Source organism: Homalodisca vitripennis, chromosome 4 (genome assembly GCF_021130785.1).
Source record: "Homalodisca vitripennis isolate AUS2020 chromosome 4, UT_GWSS_2.1, whole genome shotgun sequence".
NCBI classification, from domain to species: Eukaryota; Metazoa; Arthropoda; class Insecta; order Hemiptera; family Cicadellidae; genus Homalodisca; species Homalodisca vitripennis.
The window spans coordinates 169,081,392-169,108,987 of NC_060210.1; the positions used below are offsets into that span (position 1 = coordinate 169,081,392).

Genomic DNA, 27,596 nt, shown 5'->3' on the forward strand with positions numbered 1-27,596 from the left:
TTTACCATTTCTGGTAAAGGTAAAAAAAGGTCTAGCAGGGCCTCTATGGCTGCTGTCAGGCAAGATTTTATTTGATAATTTGTGGAGTGCTTGATGATGGAGTCTTTGATTCAGAAAGGCCTTGCACAAAATAAAAGTTATATTGGAAAATGTTGTATTCGTTTATAATAGTGATAGTACAATAAAAGATTTTATTGTTTCTGTATAATGGCCATAAATGCTTGTACACCAGTATTGTGTCTACCAGTATTATCCTGTTGTTACTGAAGTATATTATCATTTACTAGCAGTAATAGTAGGCCATGCCATGCAAGAATTCCATAGCGATGCGTAAACTCAATATCATGGTATACATTCACCTTAACCTTATAAAGTCACAGACGCCGTATGGCGCATAGACAAACTATCTCCAAACGGCAAAGACGCGGTACGGCGCATCGACACAAAACTGCGTCTATAGCAAATTTAAGTTCCTTTTAAATCCGATCAATGTCACTAACGGTATGCGTCAACCATGTGTGTGGGTTATTGACCTATGTCAAGCGTCAAAATATAGCTGTCGCGTTTACATTGTTTGAAAGAATAGACGCAGTGTCTAGACACTCTCCCCGCCACACGGCACAGACGCCGTAAAGCGCGCTCGCTTTTGATTGCAGTTTGGCTTCAGGTAGTGCGTGTCTAACCATCGCTGAGTCGGTTTCCTTCGTCGTGTTTTCTGTTTATATGGTTTTTATTTATTTGTTAAAAGTATTGATATCTTAGTTTTATTATTCATTTAGTGTTTTTAGTGTCATTTTAGTGTTTAGTGTCACCTATTTAGTGTTCAGGTACTTTGGGATTATACCGACCACACCAGTATGAAGAACACAAAAATATAAATTTATAGCTAAACAAACATGATAGAACAAAAAAACAACTCTTTAATTACAAAATTACAAGCATTTCCAGGCATTGTGATCGGTATTGTTGTCGCTGTTATCTTATCTTTCTCGAGAATCCCGATTACGACAGGCCACGCGGCATCACATGATTTGCGCGGTACATAATTGCCTTTCCATTACAATTCAATTAATATTTCTGATCAGATCCTCTAGAATTTGATATTTTACTGATAGGTACTATCTCGAGGGATGTTTTTCTTTCGTTGACATCAGCGAGAAGGCATGGCACTCGCATTTTGGGTGGCGGAGTATGATCAAGAATAAAAACAAGTTTTGAGTGTTTTTTTCAATAAAGAGTTTAGTTTTAGTTTGATCATGTTTGTTTTTATTGAATTTTTGTGTTTGGAGAAATGTAGAGGTAAAACACGGAAGTACAACAAAGCGACGCACCAGCTGAACGGGCGGCGAGACTCTGCAATCACGTTATCTACTAGACCGCTCGACTTTGACCTCTGTCTGAGGATGGGGAGGGGTTTGCGATAAGACAATTCCTGTTTTATATTGACGAAATATTGTTTCTACGCTAATCTAGTAATCAGTAGAAGCAAAATGTCAAATAACGATTCATGTCTGGGTGTGGTAGGTATAATTCCAAAGTACCGTGTTCATTATATTAGTGATAAATAACATGTCTCGTAACATTGACAATCCTGAGTACAGTGACTTTATAATTTTAAAATTTTTACTTTTTTATACTTACCATAATTATAGAAAGTAAAAATAAAAATGAACTTTACACATTAAAATTTTTTTTTTTTTTTTTAATATTGTGCCGTTTGCTGGAAGTCGTGAAAAGATATACTGACGTTATAAGGGTTAATATACTTGGGCTGTAGCCCTACATTCTCCCAGCAATCACCATGTAGAAAATTTAATTGGTTGTGTAAAAATCTAATGTTTATTTTTAAACTTTACATATTTCAAAAGTAAACATATTGTACCCATGTTGTAAACAAACAAAATTCAACATTTACAAAAGATTTTAAATGAAGCTATTTACATCATTATACTAAGAGTTATATAGGGTTACCAAGGATTATTAAGTGCGGTAAAATTTATATGCTTTTTAGTATAACTTTACAAACAACTACTTTACAAGAGAATAGACCTTACATTCGCATGAGGATTGTGTATGACAGTAATAATGTGGAGCTAGAACCAATACTGTGTGGCAATTTGGTAAAAGGTTAACTGTACTTTTAATTTTAAATTATATAAGAGGATTCCAGGATATATTCCTTTTATTTAGAAAGATATATATATATATATATATATATATATATATATATATATATTGCTAAAAATATGTATTTTAAACAATGTTACATATGTTAAATGTACCACAAGTAAAATAAATTTTGAACTATTCCTACTGATGATTAAAAAATATAAAGATAAAAACACAAATTTATTTTTATAAAAGATATATCCATTAACACACATGTATATATGCTACAAACAGCAACTACAGTATTATTATCTAAATTTTATTATAGGTTACACTTATGAAAAATTCAAACAAGTTTAATCTATTCCGATATTCTATATTTCAAGTTTAATTAATTTTCTTAATTGTTACTACTAGGGCTATCCAGAAAGTACATTACGTTTAGATACAAACAAAAAACAAAGTACAAGAAAAAACATTGTGTCATTTGAAAGTCACACTAAAATACTATTGTCAACGTAGTCACCATACAAATTTAGTCACTCATCATGGCAGTGAACTAAATTTGAAATTCCAGCATTAAAACATTCTGTCGCCTGAGATTTCAACCAGATATGCACACCTTCCCGCAGTTCCACGTTGTCATTAAAGCACTGTATCACACACCAGGTGTTCATTGCTGGGAACAGGTGGTAGTCGCTGGGTGCAAGGTCCGGGCTGTAAGGCGGATGTGGGAAAATTTCCCACTTAAAAGCATCCACGACTTTTCAAGTATGATTTGCCATGTGTTGATTTTTGGTACCCATCTTGCACAAAACTTATGGTAACCTAACTTCTGTGTAACAATTTTGTATAGCGAACTCCTTGAAATTTGAGGAAAACTAAGTGAGAGTTCTGTTATTGTGAAACAGCAATCTTCTTTAATCTCTTCATCAATTTTAGAGACAATTTTATCAGTTACAATGCTAGGCCGTCCACTTATTTTGTCATCATGCACATTAGTTCAGCAATTTTTAAACCTAATGCACCAATGATGCACTCCACCTTCAGTATCACACCGTTTCCATAAACTTCACGTAGTTGTCGATAAATCTCAATTGTTTTATTGTGCTTAGCCAACAAAAACAGTGTTTCCGACAGCATTTCACAACTTGTGAAATTTTCAACTGCACCACACATTTTAAACTGCTACTGTAAAACAAGGAGCAACAGTAATCTCTCACTAGCACGGATGGATAGCCACTGAACGTAGAAACGCCCCTGACATCAAAATAGCCGTGATAGTCTCTCCTATATCGGTTGGCTACAGAACAAAACGTAATACATGAAATCAGAAAGCAATTCACCAGACACAAAGAGCAATTTTTTAAAGGTGATAAAGCATCAAGGGAGCAGTAAGGCTGTCTTGAACTGATAAGCGATAGTACACTGATTAGGTTTATAAAAGTAGATATTATTCCTGAACTGAGTCAAGGAAATAGGATAATAACAGAGAACAGAGTGCAAGGACTTGCACTATACTGTAAGGTTTATGGATAATTATACTTTCCAAAAGTGAAAATCAAGAATACAAATGAAGACAGCGACCCGGTTGCCCTCAAAACATGCAGATGTTTCTTTTAAGGATTTAACTTAAAATTGTAAATATTTTAGATGTGATTGACTGCAATTTTATGATCCTGTCAAGCAAAAGCTACAAATTACAAATACAAATAGGACTCCTCATATTACATCATAAGTGCTCTCACTAAGAGAGCTAACACTTCAACTTTAGGATTCCTCCCTCTGGTCTAAGATAGTTTCAAATGCTACTGTAATCTTTTGAGCTATTAAATAAAAAAATAATGGAATGTTGTATGGAAATTTCGAATAAGAATATCTTCAAATGGCCATCACTTATTTCATTAGTGCATGCCAATTGGAAAATATCCGTACTACAAATATGTTCCTGTTATCTGACAAGAAACTGTGTGTGAAGCCGCGGGTAATTACTAGTTTATATATAAATACACAAAGCACAATAAAAGTATAGCGTACTGATCGTTTTAGGTTTGTCTACTGCTGAGCTAATTTGTTATACTGACATCCATGCAAAGATGTAGTAGACATATGATAATACATGAAAGTGTGAACTTCATAATTCAAATATAATTTGCTTTAAAGTCCTCTTTTATAGAACACTTGTACTGATGAGTTAAGTGTGGTATGGGAATGTATGTATGCTCTCCAAAGGAACTGGCAGAGAGGTACAGTAGTTCTTGGATGGGTGCCAGGTTATAAGGGTATAACTAGAAATGAAATAGTGCAAGCCCAGGCCAAGAGAGACTCTGAAAGGGAATTGGATTTAAGCCAAACTAATTACTGCAGACCATGTGGGGAAGCACAAGGATCCATGAAACGCAAATGGCTGGAATGCGCTGATACCTGTGCAAGAAGGAAAAGTTACCTTGGGGCCTATGTATTGAGCCCAAAGGAGGTATGAGAACAGGAATCCATAAATCTTATAGCTCTCTTCAGAAGCCTTAGATTTGATAGAAGAGCAGAAGACTTTTTAGGTTTAATTACAAAGTAGTACACCCATCCCTAAGAAGAATGAAAAATCAAACATTATTTTCACAGCCATGTTATAGCGATTGTATGTTTGTGTACCTCCAAGGAGTTGTCAATGCATAGCACATATGGTTTTCCATGAACTTTTATCAAATATGTCATGGCATAAATATAAACTGTATTAAGATACATCGGAAGTTCACCGCATACATCTATGAACTCTATGTTGAAAATAAGTCTTCAAAAGTTCAATAATTAATTATCCTTATAAGTACTACTGTGAAGCTGGCAGTGTCCACATTTTTTTGCTCTAAAGAGCATATTAAGCTCTATAAAACAATAAAAATATTATTCTGAACAAAAGATGACAATCATTTTTGTATTTAATTTTGACACCAGAGGGGCCCATTTTGTATATTTTTAACTTAAGCCCAAAAAAAAAAAAAACAGTTAAAGAAACAGAGTAATACAAATTTATACTTTTGAAATGGATTTACAAGCTTCATGAAACCAATGGAGGTAAGTGAGGGTTTCCAATCTGCATACACCATTTACTTAATCACTAACTGACAGTTTGCTATGATTCTCTACTTGATGATTTTTTTAATAGCTATTGGAAGCACCATTGTCTAATTAGAAAACACATTCAAATGGTTATGATTTTAGGCCCACAAAACATAATTCTATAATAAAACCTAAATTCCATACATGGTAATCACAAAGTGAGAAATGCAGACAAGGGGAAAGCGACCAAGGTCATAAGACATCAAGCAGACTCTTTTATAGATGTAATTAACCCTTTGAGTACCAACGTCCGATTTTACCGGACGACAAAAGTTGGCCGAAAAGTGACGTCTGATTTTACCGACAAAAGTTGGCCGAAAAGTGCCGACGTCCGATTTTACCGGACGTTCGGGAAAAAGTCACTAAAAATTGTAACCTTTAATATTTTTAAATAATATCATATTGAAATGTTTGTGAAGAACCGTTCTTTTCAAAATAAATTATTATAGTACACTTCCAATCAAACTTTAAATTATGAAACTCACATATAAACATTTTTGGTTGCCATAGCTACCAGAAACAATGTGACAATAGTTTCTTAAAAGTTGTATAACTTACTCATTATTGAAGATAATAATATAAATTTTTCAAGATTTACAGACAATTGCATACAATTTCCAGTGATATGGACTAAGAAAAGGACATGAATTTTTTTTGGTCATAATAATTTGGTTGAAAAATAAAATTAAAAAATATTTTTGAATTTTTTTTAGGTAAGTCCATTTTTGGTATTCCTAAATTTAGTGTTATGGTAACTTTGTTATTTTATGTTAATTAAACAGAGTTTCCAGAGAAAAATAAAAAAAGAATCATGTTGATAGCTTATTAAATAATCAAACTGTGAATTTTTTAATAAAACCTTGCAAAATGCCTGAAAAAGGGCTGGCACTTTTAGGTACACCCACTAGAAAAATACCTGGCACTTTTCAGTATACCCACCCAAAAAATACTTGGCACTCAAAGGGTTAACATGATGTAAACTAAACTGACCTTACTATAGATAATAAAGCAGGCTAGTCAATATCCAAACGTATAATATTTAAATTACTGTTTTTTTTCCGAACAAAATTAACTATACACATAAAATTTAAATCTAAAATTATTAGAACCAAGATCCAGCAATTTATTAAATTTTGTTGGTCACTTGTTTGATTTTTTAAATACTTGGGAATAGTTATATCAAATAACAATACAGAAGAACTTAAACACAAAACAGACTGAATTTTATTAACAGATGTCTATACGCCTGTAACAGAATGTCAAAATTCTCGTCACACAAAACCAAAATAAGGCTATAAAATAATAATCTGCCCATTTTTGCTTAATGAGTCTGAAACTTGGAAAGTAAACAAGAAAGAGGAACAAAAATGTATAGTGTTTGAGGATAAAGTACTGTGCAAAATATATGGGTTAATGTATGAACAAGATGAATAGGGAATAAAGCAAAACAAGGAGATAAGGATCTTTACCAGACTAGTGACATAGTGATTGATATCAAGTACAGAAAAATTAGGTGGGATGGACACATACTAGAAAGGGGAGGGAAATATTTATTAAGCCTCTTATAAAACGGAATTCTGATTGGATTGGCCAAAACAGAATGGACCCAAGTAAAATCTGGTGGATGTAATTGGAGCTATAGAGGAATATGCAGAAGATTGATTAAGATTAAGGAGATATGCCAGTCTCAATACAATTTTCAGTATGGCTATTTGACACAGATATAGAAGGCCATGTACAATAAACTGTAAGTAATTCTTTGATCGTGTTAATCTGTTTTGATCGAACATATAGCCAATTTTATTGCCATTTTTTTAGAAAACTACTACTCAATTAATGTGTTTTTTTGTTTTGTTTTATAAATAGAGATTTAAAAAGAAATATTGCAAAAATTTTTTACATATTACAATTAAAGATTAAGTTCATCTTTGATATAAGTTTTCTAGAAAACAGAAATGTTTACTCAAGAACAGAACATAAAATACGCCAATGGCGTAGTGTAGCGGGTACGGCAGTTATCGCGAGATAACCAGATCAAGCAACATCGAGCGTGGCCGCTGCTTGGACAGGTGACCGCTGAGCGATCCTGTCCTTGCAAGCGGCCCGCCTGCCCGGCAATTGGTGGTGGTTCGGAAGTCACCTTTAAGCCGTTGGTCCCCAGGTTAAGTGTTAGAGAGGGCTTCTTAGCCCTAACTTCGCCTGGTAAAATAAGACATTCTTTACTTTACTTTTTACTTTTACTTTAAAATTTACTACACAAAACTAACTGAATCCAATTAATTGCAGTATTGAATAGTTAAAATACTTACTGCAATCGCTGTCAATATCTGAGGTACTCCAGCGAGCTTGTTGTTGGCCAGTATGAGGTGAGTAAGGCGCTCTCCCATGGTTTGTGCTAGGTATAGCAGAGACGCCATGCTTACTGCACTGCGCGGGCTGTTTAACTCAGGCTGTAATTTACCAAACATTATTATTTATTTTGTCAATAGTACTAAACTAAATAGAGTTGTTTTATATAAATAATTAAATAAATATATATGTACGAGGGCTGTTTTTTTTTTCAACTTCCGATCGTGCCGCTAGATGGCTGGGCGAGCTGTATCGGCCAGCAATGCGCGGGCAGTCGACTGCACACCTCTCCCACTACAACCTCACTCATTTTCGGACGGCCGAGGCCATTTCCAATTTATCTAGCGACACATAAACATGGCTACCATGATAGAATCTCCCGCCAAGTGTGAGTTGAGAAGTATCATTCGTTTCTTGCAAGCTGAAGGGTTATCTGCAGCAGAAATTCACTGTAGAATGGAACGAGTATACCGTGAAAGCTTTATGAGTGACAGTGCAGTGCGTGATTCGTGTAGGAAATTTAAAGATGGACGAGTTGACATTCATGATGAAGGGGGCCAAGGACGAAAAATCGGTCGCAAACGAAGACCTCGTTGATCCAGTTGACCAAAGTGTAAGAAGCAATCGAAGGTTTACGATTACGGAGCTATCCAATCAGTTTCCTGAGATTTCAAGGTCAGCCCTATACTCTATCGTAACTGACAAGTTAGGCTACAAAAAACTTTGTGCGCGATGGGTGCCGAAGATGTTGTCTGATGACCACAAAGCTCGGCGAATGGCGTCAGCAACGTCTTTTCTGAACCGTTTTTGAAGCTGATGGCGAAGATTTTTTTATCAAAATCGTGACAGGAGATGAGACATGGGTTCTGTACGACACCCCAGAAACGAAACAGCAGTCCCAACAATGAATGCATTCAAACTCTCCAAACAAACCCAAAAAATTCAAAAAAACTTTCAACAACAAAAAGATTGTGGCCACCGTGTTTTGGGATCAAAAAGGTGTATTGCTTGTTGAGTTTTTAGAGCCAGGTACCACAATCAATGCGGAAGGATACTGCGGTACGTTACAAACGTTTGCAGTATCAAAAGTATCATCCAGAACAAAATGAGAGGAATGCTCACATCGGGAGTAGTGCTCATTCATGACAATGCCCGTCCTCACAGTGCTGCTTTGTCAAAGCGCCTTCTTGACGGTTTTAAATGGGATGTTTTTTAACATCCGGTGTATAGTCCTGACTTAGCGCCGAGTGACTATCACCTTTTCCTGGAACTGAAGAAGATGCTAGGAGAGCAGAGCTTCCGAACAGACGACGCGCTGTGAGACGCCGTGAAAAACTCATCTCAAATCACTGGCGGCAAACTTCTATGAAGAAGGTATTAAGAAGCTTGTACCAAGGTATGAAAAATATCTCAATTTAAATGGCGATTATGTTGAAAATAACTAATAATGTACCTAACTTTTGATAATAAATTTATTTAATTACTCTACCTAGTTTTATTTTTATACCACATCGGAAGTTGAAAAAAAAAAAACAGCCCTCGTAGCATGTCCATGATCTATCCAGCAATATTTAAGAAATTTCTTCTTCGTATCAAGACAAACAAAATACTAAATATAAACAAGGGTCAGAAATGCTCAATTTACAGTCTGTTTGTATGTATGTGTTTGTTAGTTTTCATTTTTTTAAACCATTTAGGATTTTTTTTTTTTAATTTAGCAGTTCCAGGTTAAACCTCTATCTGGCTGTATGCCTAGAAACTTAACAGAGTCAATTACACCATTAGAATTATAACAGAGGATACCAACATCAGAATATCTTGGTCTCAATCAAACTGTAGGCCATTTAGAAGTTAAGAAAATACTTTAGTAAAATAAACTTTGTTATCAAAAAGATGCATATGACTTGCAAAAATCTCACGGTGCTACGAGTTAATATATCCTTCATCATAATTTCACGTGAACCTCCCCATTACTACAGACCATAAGCAAACATGATCTACTAGTATCAATTTGGACTACTTTCAGTGATATTTTACATTGTTTACTACGAGAATATTGCATTCTTTATTTTCATCTTCACTGAATATGTTTTTCTTCTTAATCAGCTGTTTATAGAAAACAAACAGATGGCTCAAATCAGCTGTATTGCAACATCGTATCTACTTTATTTTTTATTACTGACCATTTTGTGTATACTTTGTGGTTTCACGAGTTCTGGTAAAAAAATAATTATTTTGTAATAAGTTTCTAGTCAGTAACAAAAGTATAGGTTATTAGTTTTGGTTTAAATACTATTTCACTGTACAGTAACTGCAAAATAATAATGATACAAAAGTGATTTAGTGGGTAAGTATTTGTGAGTGTAGTAGCCCTAGGCCTATCTGTGAAAGTTGGTTTTTTTTTATAATGTGAACAATTTTGGATAAGTGTTACATTATTTATGACTTTTAGGCATTTTTGTACTATTTATACTCCATTTAATTATAACTAAAACATATCATTATTTGTGCATTAGCAGGAAAATCTCCAGCAACAGGCTAGAGGTGAGCTCTTCGAAATCCCCATGTTGAAGGGTTAAATATTAATTAATAAGGTACAGCCTAAAAATACAACTGATTCATATACACTCCTACACATCACATGATATTGGTAACTCTAATGTGATTGGAAAAGATTACAAATGTTATAATTTAGTTATAAGGTCAGATATAAATGTACTAGAGAAGGCAGAACAGAAACAGAGGCTTTTCCTAGTAATGACCAGGAATTTATATTTTAGTCAATTCAAAAATAAGTACAGTGGAAACTAAAAAGAAACTAGAAATAAAATCATATAAATTTTAGGGATTGAAAATACTGTAAAACAGATAATTATGATAATTAACATACATTGATACTTGACAGATCAAGCCTCTCGAGGTAAGGACAATTTGAAACGAGAAACTTGATGTTATCCAGGCTGAGTCCCTGTAATCCAGACAATCCCAGGCCTTGTAGTTTTACGCAGGAGGTTGCCATTTTGTCCAGTACACTCGGAATACCAGTGAATGACCAGCCTCCTACACACACATGATACATTATTGTTAATTGACAAATCCAGCCTCTTGAGATGTAATCAATCAAAAACAAGAAACAGTATCAATTAAATTATTTATTGTGTGTAAAAACTTAGAAATAACCAAATAATTCATTTTAGAAACCATACAGTAATATTAATGATAATATGGTAATGTTTAAGGCCCTAATACTGAGTACTCTGCAGTATAAAACAAATAAGGAACAGCTATTGTAGCTACAACCTAAAGCATGTGACTCTTCTTGCAAGCTCTCACCTAACTGAAAACACACAATATAATGAAAAATGTATACGACATACAATAGAAATAATAGATTAGATACGTGTTATAGAATGATAAGATCTAATTACTTATTTATTATTACCATGAGCATGTTCACTACACTAGCCTTTACACAATATCCTGTTAACCATTATGATCATTATGTTGAATCTTACGTTCAACCCTTCACTTCACTGTACTGCATTAAATAAAAATAGTATAAACTTTCTAGAGATTGTGGTAAAACATTTTTAAAGAACAGCACAGTCAGTCCACTAATTATTGTACACATTAGAAGTTTTAGAAGTGAACTATATCTTTGGAGTGATATTCATCACTGAAAATGTGTTCAAACACACTTAAACTGTGACTATGGTTTTAGAGGCTAGCTTACACCCGAGGAAGATCTTTTTCTAAAAGACTCCAGAATTTCCCAAACATCCATAACAATCACAATCAGATGTCTCAAGAAATGTCTACTCTGATGTAAACATAATCTATTGCTACATGCCTAATGTAAACCAGGCATGAAATATGGCAAACACAAAAACAACAAACACAAAAGACCACTTACCAAGAGGACTTTTTTAATGTTTCGAATAGCAACATTTTGAAATGGAATAAAACATTTTTGTAAAATTTCCCAGTAGTATTATACATATTTATTTTTTTAGCACATACCTAAAATTTAAGGCTCGGCTCGACAACAGCAGAATTGTTTTATATTTAAAAAAACACATACAGATAGATAGATGAAAAATCGAGTATTTAAGGACACAATAATTACAGGAATTTTGTAACGGTAAGAACCCATACATGTATATAATTTTAACAAATACTTTTTATTATTAACCTCTGGACTCTCATAATCATATATCTTTTTCTGTGTATCCTCGATAATAAATCTATAAATTTATTGAAAATTCTGTCTTGTATTTCTTTGAATAAATAGATGCGTCAGTATGGGATGCCTACCATATAGCAGCAGTGGCGTAGCGAAGGGGGGGGTCCAGGGGGTCCGGGACCCCCCCCCGAAATTTTTAAGACGTATTAAAAAAATAAAGCATGGAGCAAGAGAAAAAAAAAGGAGAGTTATCATTTACTCTTGTCTACAAACATTAAATTGATTGATTTAATTGATTAAAGTGACCGTTGTTAAAAATATAATTGTCCTTTTCGTTTAAATCATAAAGTATCAAACGGATACTTTTGGGCTCGGGCTTTCGGATAGTGTAGTGTAATCACGGTATTGCTATAGAGCGCGGTCACGTTACGTCGCAAAGCAACCTAAATTGTAACACGGCGAACATTCGACATCAAGCGCTCGTTGTGTAAACAAACTACTGGAACAACATGAGTGACACATCTTCAAGAAGATGGCACAGCGTGCCTTTGGAAGCGCCGGAAGCCAGCTAAGAGGCCTAGCTCTCCACCTGCCAGCTCGGCGCCTAAGAAGGTCGCTGCTCCAGCAAAGGGCCTTTTTAAAGGCCACAACGTCACCACTTCTACTGTGTGACATCTGACCAACCTACGGCTTTCGGTTTCTACGCCCAGGATACCCTTGCTGTTCCTGGACAGTGTTTCCGAACCTGGCCTACCCACGCCAAGAAGTTGGAGGAGTTGGCGCGGGAACGGCCTGACGAAAACATTCCACGGTGCTCACTATCGCTTGAAAGTGACCACCGTGGAGGACTTCAGGGCAGTTCAGCCGGTACCTATGTTCTCCAAGAAGCTGCCCTTCTACACTCACAACCTTGGGCGTGAAAGATCGCTTAGGGTTGTGATCAGCGGACTGCCCGACACCGATGATGTGGAGCTCTTCGATGTCTTAACTGACGAGGGCTTCGCCGTCGACGAGGTTGCAACGACTTCGGACAGCCAGGGGACCTACCAGGAGCTGGCTGATCACGCTGACCAGGGACAGTGAGCAGAGAATCCTGACACTAAGCGGGCTTGCCAAATCTACAACGTGACAAGCCTGCTCCATGTCAGGGTCTCAGTCACTGTCTACAAGAAGGTCGGTCGGCCCGCCGCAGTGCTAACGGTGCCAAGGTTTTGGCCACGGCTCCGGCAACTGCGGGAGGCCGAGAAAATGTGTCCGCGGGGGGAGAAATCATCTGAAGATGAACTGCCCCAACAGTCTCGACGGAGAAGGGTCACTGCTGCAATTGTGGCGGCGATCACAACGCCAACTATCGTGGGTGTCCAGCCTACAAGGAGGCCAGAGCGGCAGCTGTCCAATTAGGCCGCAAGTCCCGGCCTACCAAACCAGCGGTGAGGCGATCAACGGCCCAGCCCGCCCAAGCGACCAGCGCGAGATGAGTCACCAGCGGACTCCGTATCGGAGAATGAAGCTGAGGACCACATGCCGCAGAAGAAGAAGCGCCGGAGGAAACCCCAGAAACCCAGCCAAAACCGACTTCCTCGCCCGCCGGCATCTGTGGCTGACCTTCCGGTCACACAGAGGCCCAGGGCGATTCCCAGGCAGAAACTAGAGTGGGCCACATACACCAGCCACTCTGCCGCAACAAACGGAGGCGCCAGAAGCTGATGCAGCATCAGAACCAGCCAGCCCCCGCCCAGCGCAGCCTACAAGCCGTCTTGAAATAACTGCGCAGCTGACCGCCCTCACCCGGCTCTTCAATGAAGCTGTGGCCTCAGTGGCACACCGACCAACTGATAGACTGCTGCAGGAGCAAATTGTACAGTTGACAGGCAAGTCATTGAGATTCAACTTGCTCAGATACTGCCCACAGACCAGGAGGAGCGCCCAGAGGCCATCCTAGCGACCCGACTTGGACCCCACTTGGAGACAGTTTAAATTAGCGACCACTTCGTTCAAATTCGTCTTGGGGACGTAAAATGGCTGCTTAGAATTAAGTCACGACGTTTATTTTAGTGTCATTAAAAAACTGTAGACGTGTATATAATTATCGAAAAAAAAATATAAAAGATCCACTTCCGGTCGTCGGAAAATACACTTTAAAAAGCTCTACTGATAAGAAGTTCCGACTACTTTTGGATTTCACTGACTGAGGTTGTTTGTCTTTGCCTACATTTTCCTTAGTATATTCCGATCTGAAGTGATTATTTTTGTTTTTTTTTCTCGATAATTATATATTTATTCGTCGGCGTTGAATTAATACCTAAAATCAATGTCCTAACAAAAAATTATAAATACCACTTTTACCTCAACCACTGAACCAGTGAAATCCAAAATCGTCAAAACTTGAATCTGTAGAGAGCTTTTCTTCGGTATTTACGACCGACCGGAGTGATTTTTTGTCGATAATTATATAGGTAGTCGAGTACAGTTTTTAATGATAACAAAAATCGTCGTCCTAACTCAATCAAAAAACCACGTTTACCTCTATAACCGAAGTCCGAAGTAGTTGAAGTTACTGTATAATCATTAGAGTTTTTCAGGTGTATTTTATTTCCGACCAAAAGTGATTTTTTGGATTTTTTCCGATAATTATTTACTCGTCTACAGTGTAAATGATACAAAAAAATCGTCATTATAACTCATTCATAATATACCTCAATCAGTGAAATCCAAAGTAGCCGAACTTCTAATCAGTAGAGTTTTTTTTCGGTACATTTTCCGACCGTTAGTTTGATCTGTACCGGAGCAACGCTCGAAAATTTCCCTCCTTTTCTAAAGGTTTTCGGCCGTCAGTGGCCCAATGTCCCCGAAGGGGTATTTCATTTTTTCCACAGAATATAGTTGTGTCAATTATATGCTTGAGTGAAGCCTCTGTTTTGTTCTTTTTCTTTCTTATCCAGTGAATCCAACGTCACTTTGGAGCCTTATACTCGGCCAGAATCGAACTTCGTAAAGTTTCTGTCTGTAGCTATACAAGAAAATTTGTGGTACTCAGAGTTGCTGTGAGAGTTGAATTTGCCTATTACATCTTTCCACTTTCTATAAGGCGTAGTTACTAAAGCTCCATATTTTGGTATTTACCTCTTTTACCAGTGAACTCATTGGCAAATAACACACAAAACGTCCCCCGGATCTTCCAGTTTTCGGACCCCCCCCGAACGAAATTTCTGGCTACGCTACTGTATAGCAGCTTCAATACAAGCCATTATAACCTTGTTATCTTTTAAAAATGCTCCTGTTGATTGGTGTTCCTTTAATTGCTTTAAAAAGAATTATATTAATTTATAATAACAACAATTATTTAAAATTTGCAGTTTTAGCTATAGAACTGTTAAAACTCCTTAATTTAACTAATAAAATAACATGTTATCATTTATTATTTTTACTACAGGACTTATGGTATACACCAATTAAGAGACCATGTTCTTTGAAAAATTCCCCAATGATGTGTTAGCGTTACCCATCTGTTAATAAAAGGTTAAAATTATAACACACAATACAACATTCTCATGTAAGTTAATGGTTTGATTAATTATCATAGTTGTTCATACTACCATTAAAGTTAGTTTATAAAAACACCAGCAGAACTATAAAATTTAATGTGCACTGATTTTTTTAGCAACTAAAACATGATAACTTTATTAATATAACGTTATATTTGCATATATCTGAGAGTATAACCAATGAGTTTCATGACATAACATAAACAGTAGTAGAAATGAAAGAAGTTGATTGAAAATTTTGACATAACAAATATCCCCGAATATCCTGTCACTATGTAATTAAGCGTAAACACCAGTTAGGACTCATTGTAATGAGAGGTTTCTCAGCTTCTTGTGAAAACAAATGAAACAATGTTAATGTTATAGTAACATTAAAAAATATATTTTATATTTAAGGATAAAAAATTCAAGGAACATAAAGAATTAAATCCAAATTATTATTTGTTTTTAATTTTATTATTTAACTGTAAATATGTATAAAATATTTAAAGTTCCTTGAAACATCAACATTTTGATATTTTACAATTACAATTTATTACTAGCAACAAATTGTATGAATTTGAAGACAGGAGTATAACTTTTGAAACTTATCTTGACATGATAGAGAACTTCAAAAGGGATTTCTGTTGTCTTATTTTAATTGCCCAAGGCGTTGTTCCTACGGTAGCGATTTGTACCTTCAAAATGAGCAGGCGCCGGCCACTGTAAATTTAACGAAACCTTGAACTCTGTGTTAAAAATTATAAGTTTGAAATAGCGACTTGCAAAATTACAAGCCCAGGATAATAACTTTAAGAGCTCCATCTAACATGATCAAAGTAGTCTCTTTTGAACTGTTTGGTCAAGAGTAAAAGTTAAGATGGTAACTTAATTACAAAAGTTTTAATATAAGCCTAAAATTACGTACTAAAATAGTACATTTGTACCTATCATGTATGAAAATTTGATCTTAACTGGGGATCTCAAGTTTACGAGTTATGAAATTTTAAAGTTGTAATTTGGTTGGAAACCACTAAAAACCATTACCTATTTCGTTCTTACTGATATAACTGGAATTTATTATTTGTAAATAATTTGTTTTATATGTATAAATGCAGAAATAAACAAGCTAAATTAAAATTAATTCCCATAATTGAAGTTCTGCTAGTTATTTTGTGATTAAGGTTCAAACACGGGTATCTGTGTTTGAACCTTAGTTGCAACGCAACGACTCGACCTTCTATAATTTTGCCATCCCTACAATTTTGCTGCCCCGGACAAACGACACCCTCTGCCTCCACCCCTAGCTGCGGCTCTGATCTAGCCAAAGGGATACTAGTGAAAAATTTGTCTAAGAACAAACCTAAACAGTACCCTTTATTTAGGTAATTTCCTATTTTCAGTAATGCAACAACTTTGTGAGCTAAATCTGTTCTGATCTGCTGCTTCCACATTCCTAGCATCCTTATGGAGAATGCTACACAATAACGGGTTATAGCATCATATAAAACCCATAGTTTTAATATGATGTCGGTGATTTTTTTTCTGTGACATGTATTGCATTAGCTTAATGCGCTTTATTGTACCCACTAGTGACTCATCAATAGAAAGTGATTGGTTAGTGATATAAAGATGCCAAAAGAGCCTCTAAGAGTGGTCAATGATTAGGTGAAAATGACTACAAGGATCATACCCTGGCTCATCAGGATCAGGCAAGACCGAGACATCAGTGATGTGAAAAATTTCAATATAACTTTGAATCTGTTTCTGCTCATTATTTTCCTGAACCATAAGGTTGCTTGAGAAGTCTTAGTGTTCCAATAACTTTTGATGGTTGGTTTTGAATGAGTCCCATATTAAAAATCACTTCACTCACTGCAGAATGTGGTCTCTTCTGACTCATGTTGACAAAGAATCAAACCGATGAAAACATGATGTAAACTGACACTAAAATACACTTCTATAATACTTCAGGTGGATTTCATCTAACCCCAAACTCCACTGCCCTTATAAAAAATGCAACTTTATTAAAACTACTATGAAAACTGCAAAATCATGACACCAATCATGTATATAGTGGTGTGCTCATGCTCGGCACTTCAGTCAGAGTCCAGCCGTGACAACAGGAACATCTCTGCACTGCACATTTCTTTTATATTCAAATTTGAAATATGTCCTGCCAGTTGTGAAGTGTGGTCTGTGATTTGTTATTAGTAAGCAAACAAACTTACAACCAATAGAATTCATCAGGAACTGTGTGAAGTGTATGGAAACAATATAATGACTGAAACTTCAGTTTAACAATAGCAGAACAAATGTTTATAATCAATAGAAGAGTGAATGTCCGAGCATTGTGACTGAAAATCTGGTTGTCGAAGTTGACGAAAAGATTAGTTAAAACTGCTGTTTCACAATAACTGAGCTTTCCTATGTTTCCCACAAATTTTATGGATTTCATTGTTTAAAACTGTTTCACAGAAGATAGGCTACCACATTTTGTGCACCATGAACACATCACTGAGTGGCTGAGATCACAGGTGGCAGAATTCTATGGCAAAGAAATTTCATAGCTTGTCCATCGCTATAGCAAGTGTCTGAATTTGTGTGGTGATTATGTAGAAAAGTAATATTTTAGTCCTTCTTTCATATGTACATAATAAAATATTTTTCTTGAACTTGTTTATTTCTTCATTCCAAAACAATCCTTACTTTCTGAATAGACCTCATATTTTTAAATTTTACAACAGAAGTGTTTAAGGTTTATAATTTTTATATGAAAAAACTATTATTAGGTAAAGAGTTGCTATTTTTCCATTACAATAAACAAAACAAAAATATATTTTTAAAGGTAACTTTAAAACTTTTGTGAATTTTAAAATTTAATATGACTTAAATTTGTAATAAAATATTACTAATATCAAAATTTAAAAAAATAAATGTGTTTGACGAGCTACAGAAACAAAACCAGGACTATTACCTCTACAGGTGATTAATCTTCATGAAAAAAAATTTATTTTGTATGTTGAGAGCTTTATGGTTTATCATGTGTATGTCAAATGTCATCTTTTTCAGACACCAAGAAGTTAAAAAACATTAATATAAGTTCTTCTACAAATTAAAAATCATACATGGTGTCGCACGAGTAACCCAACAATCTTCTCAGGTGGTTTTCTCTAATCAAAATAATGAAAAAAAATTTATATAAACATATGTCTGGAAACGCTTTGTTAGCAAGCTAACGCTAGCGAAATATTTCACCCAATTTTCTAGGAAAAGATGGAAATAAGGCGTAACTGATGTTTTTATGGCTTAAGATAGTTATTAAATTTATTGGATTTTATGTAAAATGATCTGAAAAGTTGAATAAAATACGTCCCAGACCTGTAACATCACCCATTTTTTTGAGATATCAGACAAAATATGCAAAATTCAGTCTCGAAAAACATGCTTTGATTAGATTATAAGTACATTAACTTCATTAAATGGGTAACACACAAACTTTTTAACAAAAATTGTTAGAGAATCTAATTCCAAAGAGAATAATGTAAAATAAACTAATAATAAACAAACACAAAATTTAAAAACTTAATGCTTAATTAAATCAACACATACGAAAAATAAGACAGAATGTGCAATATCTGTTTATTAAATGAACGCTCTTCGATAAAACAAAACATTTTCATTCCTCATCTTTGCTAATCTTTAATTCCAAATCCATACCTTATAAATGGTGTTCAAGGTGATTTCCTTGATGATTTATGCACAATCTAGTGTGTTTAACAAAATCACGTGTAGCTTTTCTGATAGCATCTAGGTCGTTCTTAAGTAGTTCACAAGCGTTTAAAATTCGGTTCATTAATTCTTCTTTGGAATTAACTGGTTCTGCCCATACAAGATGCTTTAATGACCCGAAAGGTATATATATATATATATATATATATATATATATATATATATATATAAAGATTATAATCCAAAGGATTCAAATCAAGGGACCTAGGAGGCCAATTAATCGGTCCTCGTCAACCAATCCATTTCCCTGGAAAACTTATCTGCAAGTGCTCTCTAAATTTTGTAAATAATGTGCCGGTGCGCCATTATTTTGTAATAGCATTTGATGTCTTCTTTCAAGTGGTACATCTTCAAGTAAAACTGACAGTATTACAGGGCATTCTCTCGAACAATCAATGGTTAGAAAAGATCCACTTGTTTGTAAGTTATTGAAAACCAATGCAAATGTTATGTGAGTAGTTGTTCTATTCGGAAATCATCTTTCATATTGACGTTTAGCTGCAAGACTATTTCCATTGGCAAAACCATAGACGAAAACAATATCATCAGTCTTGATTTGAAAATGTAAATAGCATCTTGTCGTTAAAAAACACAAATAACGTACAAATAATAAAATAATACACATACACTGCACAAAACCAAAGATGATAGACAAGTTACTGCAACAGCTGAATTGTTGGGTAGCTGTACAATAATAACTTGTATTCAGGTATTGTTGTAGCAGTGTTGCCGACTCTCAATTTTCAATAAACTAAAAGCATTTCAATTGACGCTGTATTTTTAAAATCTGTTTTCTCAACCTACCAAACCTACAATGCTTTATACATATTTTGTAACTATTTGCTTGACTGAAAAAAAATCTTTAAATTTTTTTTACAAAGAACATTCATGTAATAAACATTAATTTTTTAAACTATGTGTTTATTTATTGTTGGCCTATTTTACAGTATTCTCTTCAAGAATTATACTATTAATAAGTTTCAGTTAAAAAGTTTGAGAGTTTATTACTTATTTAATGTGTACTTCAAATCTAAACAAAGTATGTTTTTCGAGACAGAACTTTGCATATTTTGTCTGATATCTCAGAAATGGGTGGTATAACAGGTCTGGGACATATTTTATTCAATTTTTCAGTTCATTTTACATAAAATCCAATAAAATTAACAACTATCTTTATGCCATAAAAACATCAGTTTTGCTTTATTTCTGTCCTTTCCTATAAAATCGGGTGGAATCTTTCGCTAGCCGTAGCTTGCTAAGAAAGCGTATCAAGACATATGCTTATATGAACTTTTTCATTATTTTGATGAGAGAAAGCCACTTGAGAAGTTTGTCGGTTTACTCAAGGGACTGTATAGAATAACATGGGCGAGACAAAATTTCGTATGATGGTCCAATAGTGATGAAAATGATAAGGATAAATAAAACTGTGCTGGACAACAGTGGGCCTGGGACACAAAATAAGTGTGTCACGAGTATGACATTGCATCATGTATCTGAGAATGCTTTCATACCATTCAAAAATGCTGTGCACACTTACTTTATACCTGGAAGACAAATCAAAAATAATGAAAGTAAAAGTTATGCCAACTTACCTAAGTTCAGTTCCTGGACTTGAGCTAATCTGTTCTCACACAGCCACTGGAAAGTTCTGTCATTCTTGACCCTATCTCTGCACCAAGTGGACGCCAGATCTATATGATACCACAAGTGTGGAGACACTGCTACATCTCTCCATAGACGGCAAACACGTGACATCCTGTCGGAACATAATTTTAGACTTCCCCAAATAAGACACTTTTTTTCGTTATATGTCCCATATCTATGGATCAAAACTTGTTATGAATAATTCTATTTAGAAATGATATAAGATTTTTTTTTAATTTTAATAGTATTATATTAATGTGTGATAAGTTTTAGTATATTGCTACTTTCAGCTTACTGAAAATTTCCAAGATATGAAACATCATTTAAACTTGGTATTTTAAAGGTGTAATGTAGCAATTACAGTTCAAAATGCAGTTTGAATGATAAAACATTAAAATATAAACCATGGGCTATTATTTACTTTTTACTACTGTTATTTAACATTATGTTAATATGAGACCAGTCCAATGTTATAAAACTAAATTATTTTTTGTAGAGTGTGACATAATTTTTTCCAAAACCTACAATAATGTAGAGTCAAAACACAGGTACTAAAAATGATAGTATGTACAGAATGCATTAAAAAAATGTATGTATAATGTTTCTCCTTTCTCTTTTTAAATATACACATTTTTAATTTATTTCAAATTGATGAAAAAATTGGGTAAGACATTTTCTTAACCATACATTTTTAATCAAGATTAAATTCTATGTTCTTTTCTTCTAAACACTAAAAAAACTAAGTCAGTAATATTCTATTATAGAAATCACTATCATATCTCTCCATAGATGGCTAACACAACAAATCCGAACATAATTTTAGACTTCCTCAACTAATATACTTGTTTTTCACTATCTAACTTTTGCACATAAAACGAATCAAATGTTAAAAATAATAAAGTACTCCACAAGCTCTCCAAATTAGTGTATTGGATATATACAAGATATCACCATTGACGTATATAAACATACAAATGAGTTTCTATATATCTTCCTCATTGTTAAAATTGACTTGGTTGAGAATAGACTTCATATACAAATAAATTTCAGGTAGTTAAGTTTTTGAGGGTTTTCCATAGAAGGAGGTTAGTAGGCAAGCTCTCGCAGAGAATTTTTGTGGAAGAAGTTGGTACCACTGCCATACAGTGGGAAATCAGCAGAAGTGGACAGTCCCAACAGTAACTTGTGGACTCTCATTATGTGGAGTGTTAAATACGAGTGTTCCCAATCAGACTCCACCCATATTTGAAGTGCTTGCTTGTAACATGCTACCAAAATGACAAGGGTGTGAATAACATGTAACTACGATTCATCACAGAATAGGATTTAGGTCAAGGAGAGAACGTGTCAAGATAAAATAGGACAGAATTTCAGAAAGATGGATATTAACATTGAAGACAGAAATGGATAACCATTTATTATGATTAATGATATGCTGCAGATCTCTAGTCCAATTGCTGTTACATAATTGGTGGCATGCATGGACTTGTCCAAACATTCCATTAACTGATCGACTAAAATATCACAAGTAGGGTGCACAATAAATCTCTCACTAGTCTCAAAGACATTCAACAAATTCTCAAGTAGCAATGATGATTTTATGTACTTCAGTAAGGATCTTAAGCAACCATCATGCACAACAATAATACATGTCTGAACAAAACAATCTGTGCTAAGACGTCCTAAATCCAAAACCGTTATAAACCACATTGAATACTTCAAAGGACAAATAATAAATCATTTATGAAAAAAATGTCCTGTGTGAGAGAAGAATATTGAGTTCTGTGGTTTAAAAACATTATGTTTCGTTTTGAAGCAGTAGCTGGTAAAATGGTGTAAAAATCTATATACAAATGTTCTCATCTATGGCAGATTATAGTACATAATTTAAACATATACCTGTGTTTTAAAAGAAAACCTAAATATGTCGCCATTTCATAGAGCAGCAGTATTGTGCAATGACATGTTAAAGTTAGGTACAGTCCAATTTTTATAACGGTAGAGCTAAACACAGGGAGCTAAGGTAGATAAGAGATATGATCACAGAAGATAAATCATTCATCTGGACATGGTGTGCTGAGGTCCAACATTATTCCTGTTAGTTCTAGTGCCAAGTAATTTTAATTGTTACCATTAAAATATTTGCTACCCGATCTCTTACTACACAGATGACAATCCGAGCACTCACTTTGGCCATGCCTCAATTTATAGCATTTCTTGTGTAAATAATAAAATCAAAGTTACAATGTGCAGATATTGTAACAGGATTTTTCACAAAGTGGTTCTCGTGGTCAGAGAGACAGCTGAAACATCATGTGGGTTACACCCTAAACCCATTGTAGGATACAACTCTATAATCAGTTTTTACATTGTGGATGTCCAAATTATTTGTTATTTTCTGTGCTCCTTATAAACAGCTTTATTAAAAAACCGTGCTATTCTATCTATTGTATTACCTAGTTAGTAGTTTATTTCAGCACTGAAGTTTTTGAGTAATTAAGTGTACTGCCTTATAATGAAAACATATGTGCCAAAGGTGATATCTGGAAAAACTTTCAGTCAGGCTTTAGAGATCATTTTCGAGTGAGTTTAGGATAAATGAAATGAACGAAACCATTACCATTAAAAAATCTCTGGAAAGAACACGAACAGAATATGGATCTTTTTGTATATATTCCGAAAAGAAAAGAAATATTTAAAATTCTTGCCTGCTGCAAGCTGTTATCACTTCTAAAAGGGGGAAAAGAAGTTTAACTATCACAAAAATCAATAATTTTAATTACAATGTTTATAATTTTAATAGAAATATGATTTGAGAAATAATAAAATACCACACTGCACAAAATAAAGTAACCAAAAAACCGATGATAAAGTTAAATTTTGTCTAGATAAAATGGAGATATATCAGTTGACAGTGGAAAATATTTTACAAGATCATAAAAATGAAAAGTTAATATTTTGGAAGACATAGTGTATACACACAATTTAATACACAACCAAGCGTTTTATAAAACACCTTGATTATTTTGAATACAATGACAGCTAAGAAACAGAAAGTAACACTGAGGAATTCAAATTCATATGCAACTCTATTATATTTAGATGGTACTGTATATGTTTGCAGACAATTCTGTTTAAGCTTTAAAGTGGGGGATGCAATCGATTTTGAGTTTGAAAAACATTTATATCTCCCTGGAATACAGAAGAGGTACAACAAGATTTGGATCACTTGATGTAAAACTATATCCATTTAAAGGAAATTTAGGCACTTTTGTAATCAGGTCCAAATTAAGACGGCTGAAGATAAAGATTTGAAACTTTTACGTTATGTCAATGAGTTATAGCTTTAAGGAGGGATATGTTTTTTATTCATTTAGGACTTAAGGAAAATTGGATTATTAATATATATATTATATATTTTTTTATTAAATATAATTTGAGAAAATTACATGTTTTAAAGTATGTTTTTTCTTAATTAAATATAAACATTTTTTATAAATAAAAAATACGTTATTTTCTGAAGGTAACTTAAAAAGGGAATGAGTTGAGAAATGAAATGAGAATGAGCTGAAGTTATGAGTTATAACTTATGTTTATGCTGTACAAATTTCAATTTTTACTTCAGCTGTTTTCATTTACGCCTGTTACAAAATACCAAAATATCCTACTTTAAATGCCTGTAATTTCATGTGGAGTGATAAAAACAATTTTTTTGTACATTTATGTATTCAGATTAGTTATGTTAAAAAACCATGACTTCAAAATAAAAATATTTTGCAAACCCTAAATCGATTACACAACCTTAATTTCATTACATTTATAATATATAATTAATTATTTGTAATCATGAGCGAAAGCGACTTTTTCATGCAGCCCATAACTGAGTATGGTTATAAAAATCATACTGTAACTCATAATAACTGATCATGAATAAAAAAATTTATATTCAGAATGACAAAAGAAGAGACGTTGAGGCAAGCAGTTAATTCCTTTAAATCTATGAAAATTACATTTTACAGTGTAGTCAACTTCTGATTGCCATGGGGCATATTTCAGGTTTACTGTGATAGCATGGAAACTGCTATAGTCATGTCAAAAACCGCTACAATTTGAATTGTAAAATAAAAAGAAAATGAATGACAAACAATGCATAACAGTTTAGTGGACTTTATGATACAATGTAAAATTAAAAAGTTAAAGCTATAAATAAAATTGGCTTGAAAGTTGTAAGATATTTCTTTTCAATAAATAATGAATAAGATGGGAATTAGAGAATACAATAATATGTCTGAATAAATGATTGGATTGTTTCCTGCAACCAATTTTCATAAAACTCTTAGTCTTTCTAACTCAATCTATCTTAATCCCTCCACTGTCACATTCTGCAGACAGGAGGATAAAATTCACCTTATTGGTGGCCATCACCTATCACACTATATACCACTACAAGTCCTACTTTTCACATTAAAAACAGTGTAAATTATTTATCACTTATTACAAACTATACTAAAGTTATATTTTCAGGTTTGTTTTTAGACAATATAAAAGTAAGATTTTATCGAATTAACACAAAATCTGTCTAAAAAACCAATATACTTCGTTAATAACTAAAGTCTTATTTTTAAGGGTAATCAGTTAACTCTCAAAAGGTCATAGGGTCCCTCAATGTATGACCTTTTACAGCTACATAAAATATATATTATAAATAATGTTTAATGATATTAAACATGATTGAACAATTAAACATTGAATTATGATTACAAATGTTTATGAAACTCTAAAAATTTCTCTGGAATTGCAGGTCATGGTCATGTATCACCATATATATATATATATATATATATATATATATATATATATATATATATATATATATATATATAAAGTGAAACAATTTAGTGACAGGATATTTTTGAAAGGCACTGAGAGAGTTAACAATTTAAGAAAAGAATATCCAAATTTGGCAGCTAAAACTTCACACAAAATACTTTACAGCATCGCAACATTCCAACCTAACAGTGTATCATTGAAGTTTGTAAAAGCCAAGAGTAATGATATAATTCACTTTCATTTTTTCATTATGGTTATTATACAATATGACATGTAAAATACTAAAATATTCATTAAAAAGATTGCAGATGACTCAAAATTGACAATTTTTACTCATAAATCCGTAATTAATGTTAATATTATATGAATATATGTATATGTGTGTGTGTAAAATAAGACTTACCTGACAAGAAATGGTACACAGCCTTCAATTTTAGTGACCATGTAAAATATATTATTTAGAATTTTCTTTGGCATTCTGTCACCCCAAGGACTTTGTTCCAAAGGTTCTTCATATTCGTCAATCTCTTCACTCTGTTTATTTTTACGTTTTCTCGTTTTTTGAGGAGCCAATGTTAAAGATTTCTTTATCCTTATCTTGATCCCATTTTGATCAGGTGAGATCTGACTCTGATAGGTTGCTATTGTTGATGGTGATTTTCTCTGTCGAGGTTGTTTAGATGTTTTTCTTTTTCTTCCACGTGTTTCCTGTTTTAATTTTCTTTCCTCATTTCCCTGATCAACTATCCCTTCAGCTTCAGGAGAACACACAGTTTCACTACTCACACAATCACTGCTAACAGTTCTTTCACTTGTCCCTGGTTCTACCCCTTCCTGACTTTCACCTGTCCTCACAGAGTCCCCAGTTCCTGCAGGACTCCATTCTCCATTTTTGTCACAACACTCTGACGATATCACACCATTGTCTAAAGCACTTGGTATCACACTCTCTACAGAATGTCCTGGACTTCTAAAGTCCACTACAGGATGAGCTGCTTGATTTTGAACAGGACTTTGTAACTGTGGTATATGAGCATTTGATGAAGAATATCCCTGATGCATCATCATAGAATTATCATTCACACAACTTGATAAGTTAGGGATAGGAATTGGTGATAAATGGTCCATTAAAGGTCTATTTGAGGAGGTTGAAAGAGGCAAAGAATGTCCTGTAGACATGAGTATGGGAGAACAAGTTGACATTGTATGAGAACCCGTAGACATGGGCAAAGGCATACCAGGAGACATTCCAGAATTAGAAGCTAAAGAAAGTGAGGAGGATGATAGCACCTGATTAGGGATATTAGGGATGGATAAATTTGTGCTAGACGTTATTGGCATACACGAATTCTGAGACATTGCCATCCCTGAACTTCCTGCCATCTGCATTAATGGTCCTGAATTCATTGTCATGCCCACATTAGGAGGCAATGACAATCCACAGTTCATTGGAGAGCCCAACGGACTCGACATTGTTAAATTTGGACCAGCCGACATGGACATTCCCTGACCAGGAGCCATAGACATAGCAGAACCTCCAGCCATCAAACTAGGAGCAGTCATGGACATACCAGGTCCTGCCATTGTCATGCCACTGCCCATTGTCATCGATAATCCAGAATTTAAGGACATAGACATGAGCCCAGAACTTGCTTGCATATTATCATAACAATATCCAGATGACATACTATGTTGTTCATGGCGAGGAGGATCTAACAAGAAATCTTTTAAACAATCATGTTCAGTGTCTGAAGAACTCAAAGGAGCAAACATCTCATGATGATCAAAGCAATCCCCATTTTGTTCGTCCATCTTGAAATGAGTTGATTAAACAATGTCTTAATCACAATAGTTAAAAATTGTTTATGTAGGTGGTCTACATTTTTGTAAAATTTATAATATGGATCAACTAATTCAGTTAATTTTCCTTGCAGTCCACATAATCTTCTTTATTCTTTCAATTATATACTTCTTTCATAAGTATTTTACTGCTAGGGAATCCCACAGTAATAACAACAGCGACAAATCCTCAACAAATCTGAAACAAA

The 27,596-nt window shown here is 34.2% G+C and overlaps 1 protein-coding gene across 1 annotated transcript in view; it reads right to left on the bottom strand.

Moving 5' to 3' along the window:
• Positions 1 to 27,596, bottom strand: part of LOC124360584 — a 59,659-nt gene that overhangs the window by 19,306 nt on the left and 12,757 nt on the right. Inside the window, exons 2-5 of the mRNA XM_046814316.1 lie at positions 25,952 to 27,586; positions 20,667 to 20,830; positions 10,463 to 10,632; positions 7,533 to 7,673 (exon numbers count right to left, since the gene is read on the bottom strand). Coding sequence (XP_046670272.1) covers positions 7,533 to 7,673; positions 10,463 to 10,632; positions 20,667 to 20,830; positions 25,952 to 27,360 — 1,884 coding nt within the window. The 5' untranslated portion in view covers positions 27,361 to 27,586. The remainder of the gene's footprint in view (positions 1 to 7,532; positions 7,674 to 10,462; positions 10,633 to 20,666; positions 20,831 to 25,951; positions 27,587 to 27,596) is intronic.